Below are 3,400 nucleotides of genomic sequence, written 5' to 3'. Positions count from 1 at the left end.
AGGTGCTGCATGGAGAATGGTTGGGCTATAGAACATGTGTGAATCTAATTTTAGTTAAGAAACACACTCCCACTTCACTCCTCGATTGCTTTCTCTTAGTCTCTCCAAGGCCTAAATTTGAAGATAAAATTCCTTAGTAGGTTCCTGATATCCGTTTCCCAAAAACTTCAAATGGGGAGACCAACCTAAAGAAGTTTTTTAGTTGATGTAAGTTAATGATTTTGCATATACATTTACACATACTTCCATATCGTACTTTAAAAGATAAGGACGAGAACTAGCGCAACATGTCATTTGACATGTACATGCTAACAATCAGATTTAGGACATGGATGCATAAATTGTTATTAGATAATGTTTTTCCATCACACACTTTTGGAATTGCGTACATGTGGAAATTACCCTACACTCTATATATGACGTGTCCGTGAAGCAAACGTTATACTACATCCCTTGCTTTTCATGTGTGCACGAGGCAGAATTGGGGTGGGAACAACAGAATGATGGAGGGTTGCTACGTGCTTGAGATTCTGGTAGCAGAGCATCGAAGGAGGAGACTGTGGACTTGGAGGACATTGCCGATGAGGATAGGACATCATGCAGGTTATCGTCAAGGAAGGAGGGGAGGGAGACAGGGAGAGGGGCAGCTTGGCCGTCCAAGATCTGAACAATCAGCCGCATGGGAGGCCTATTGAGAGGGCTAGGGTGACAACAGAGGAGGCCGAGCTCTAAGACTTGAATGATTTCTTTGCTTTGGAGTGGCTCCTGTTCTATCGAGAGCGTCAAGGCAGGATCGATGGCTTCCGCAAGGGCGCCCTCCCCATGCAGTCTTGATAGCCAAACCAGAAGAGAGTTATCCTCGTCTTCTTCCATGAACTCGCACATCCTCCTCCCTGTTGCCACCTCCAGCATGACCGCCCCAAAACTGAACACATCCCACTTATCCGTGGCCTTCCTCGAGAGGAAGCTCTCGGGTGGGATGTACCCCCACGTCCCAGCCACATTCGTGCTGTCAGGGACCACACTGTGCCTATACAGCCTAGCTAGCCCGAAATCCCCCAGTTTGGCATTCATATCCCTATCTAGCAACACATTACTAGCCTTGACATCCCTATGTATCACCTTTTGCTCATTCTCTTCATGAAGATAAAGCAATGCTCTAGCCACTCCTTTTAAGATATTCAATCTCTCACTCCATGACAGGAGATGTTCTGACCTTTCTTCCCCTCCTCGATTCTGGAATAGCAGCTTGTCTAAGCTCCCATTAGGCATCAGCTCATACACAAGCATAAATTCTCCCTCTTTGCACCATCCCACCAATGGCACTAGATTTCTGTGTCTCAGCCTTCCTATGGTATACACTTCTGATACAAACTCCTTGGCCCCTTGCTTGGAGTCCTTGGATATCCTCTTCACGGCGACTTCCGACTTCCCACCTTCGAGAGGCAAAATTCCCTTGTATACGCTCCCAAATCCTCCAGTTCCCAGCTTGTTTTTCTCATGGAACCCCTTTGTTGCCCGGCTTAGTTCATTATATGCGAACTCTCTGGGTAATGTACAGCCGTCCAATGCGAAAGACCCTAGCTGAAAATTGGTGTCTCTGAGAAGCCGACCTCGCCTTCTCCTGCGCCTCAGGTAAGCTGCAGCAATAACGCCCAAGATGGCTGAAATTGAGGCGAATCCGAGGACCAAGGCGATCGCACAGACCGTCTTTGACTTCTTGTTGTCAGGCGCAGCTGATGCAGGCATATTGGAGACGTCCGCAGAGGTGCCGTTGTTGCTGAAGCTCCAGGAATAAAGGTGATAGAGGACGCCAGGGAGGGGACCAGTGGAGGCAGAGAAGCCGACATACATGTAGTCATGGAGGATGGAGGAGAGGTCGACGGAGCTGTTGGAGATGAGGGGGAAGGCGGGCTTGGGGGCGCCGGGGGAGACGTCGTGGCTGACAGAGATGTTAAGCTGTGTGCGGGGGCCGTCGTAGTCGATCCAGGCGTGGGTGGGGAAGCCTTTGAGCTGGACCTCGTAGCCGTCGGAGGCGTCGGAGAGGGAGCGGTTGGTGAGCCGGAAGTAGGCCGGGGAGGCGAGCCACGAGACGGGGCTGCCGAAGTCCACGCCGACGTGGTTGCCGTCGGCGTCGTCGTACTCCGGGTTCTGGTAGGTGTCGAACTCGACAGCGAACGTGCGATTCGTCATATTATTATCATTATTAGTACTGCTTATAGCATTCTTACTGACGATCCCCAGCAGGCCCTGTGACGAATTATCTGCAGCCGCCATCGCCGGCGCCATCACGAACGCCAGCCCGTCCGCCAGCCCGTTCAGGCCCGGCTGTATCTGGAATATGAACTGGGTGCTGAAGGACCTCGCCCTCCCCGTCTCGGCATCCCTCACCTGTACCGCCTTCGCATATAGACACCTCCCCATCCCCTGTATCGCCCCACCTTCTGTCAGCTGGATCCCTTGCCCCTCTCTGTCGAACGACGCACCTTGGAAGCATTTCACCGGCGCTTCTGCTTCCCTTAATCCGTTGTAGGAGAATGTCGTCGCTTCGAGCACGGCTGCCTTTGCTGTAGCTAGCCTCAAGAAGAAGAAGAAGAAGAAGAAGAAGAAGAAGAAGAAGCTACCAGTTACCGCGCAGGTCGATGCCGACATCCCTCTTGTTTCTCATTACTCACGAGCTCCCTTAGACTCTCTGGGGGTTGCCGTCATAGTTGCATGTAAGTAACAGAGGAAGACAGACGAAACATAGATTGAGCAACTGAGTTTCTAGATCTCTGCTGTAACAGAGAGAGACAGACAGAAAAACACAGAATTACTGTCTCTGCGCTGTTATTGGGATGTGTATGAGAGAGAGAGAGAGGAAGAAGAAGAAGAAAAGCAGAAGAAGAGTAGGAAAGCAGAAAGCGGGCGAGCGGCCAAGAAGAAGTAGAAAAGCAGATATCGGGCCCTCGCGGAGTGTAGAGTGGCGTTCTAATCTCGGACCAAGTCTATGGATTGAGTTTGACTATGCTATCGACACGTTGCTAAGGAAGATTAACAAGTTGGAACTTGGTATACTGACTTAGTAAAGTCTAAGCCGCCAATAGGGCAGTGTACTGTCTGACATCAGGGCTTCAACCGAGGAGAGATTGCAAAAGAGTGCTGCCACTGGCCAGCCTGCCACACCCTTAGGTTGGTTACACACCAAGTGATGGACGGCCAACCCCGCCTAGAGGATGGGCATGTACTTTTTGAAACTGAGTGTGGACATGGGCATCATACCTTTACACACCATTTGGACACAGTTTGTTTTTTTTAAAATAAATAATCTTATAAATTTTTTGATTGGTTGCAAAGGCAAAAAAGTTCACCCTTGTTCGCCACTTTACAAAGTGGGCTTAGGTTGTATTTGAATCTAAAT

At 49.9% G+C, this 3,400-nt stretch overlaps 1 protein-coding gene across 1 annotated transcript; it reads right to left on the bottom strand.

Moving 5' to 3' along the window:
• Positions 1-305: 305 nt before the first annotated feature.
• LOC148025882 (L-type lectin-domain containing receptor kinase IV.2-like) lies at positions 306-2,965 on the bottom strand. The gene has a single exon (XM_087693145.1). It carries the CDS (start codon positions 2,650-2,652, stop codon positions 445-447), a length of 2,208 nt encoding a protein of 735 aa, XP_087549271.1. The 5' UTR covers positions 2,653-2,965; the 3' UTR covers positions 306-444.
• Positions 2,966-3,400: the final 435 nt, after the last annotated feature.

This window comes from Lygodium microphyllum, chromosome 14 (genome assembly GCF_053477565.2).
Source record: "Lygodium microphyllum isolate KBCC chromosome 14, Lygodium_microphyllum_v1.1.10, whole genome shotgun sequence".
Taxonomy (NCBI): domain Eukaryota; kingdom Viridiplantae; phylum Streptophyta; class Polypodiopsida; order Schizaeales; family Lygodiaceae; genus Lygodium; species Lygodium microphyllum.
The sequence above is the reverse complement of the archived record's forward strand: the minus strand, read 5'-3'. Positions and strand labels throughout refer to the sequence as shown.

Excerpts from the sequence above, each read along its gene's own strand:
- LOC148025882 (XM_087693145.1), bottom strand. The coding sequence starts at position 2,652 with ATGTCGGCATCGACCTGCGCGGTAACTGGTAGCTTCTTCTTCTTCTTC.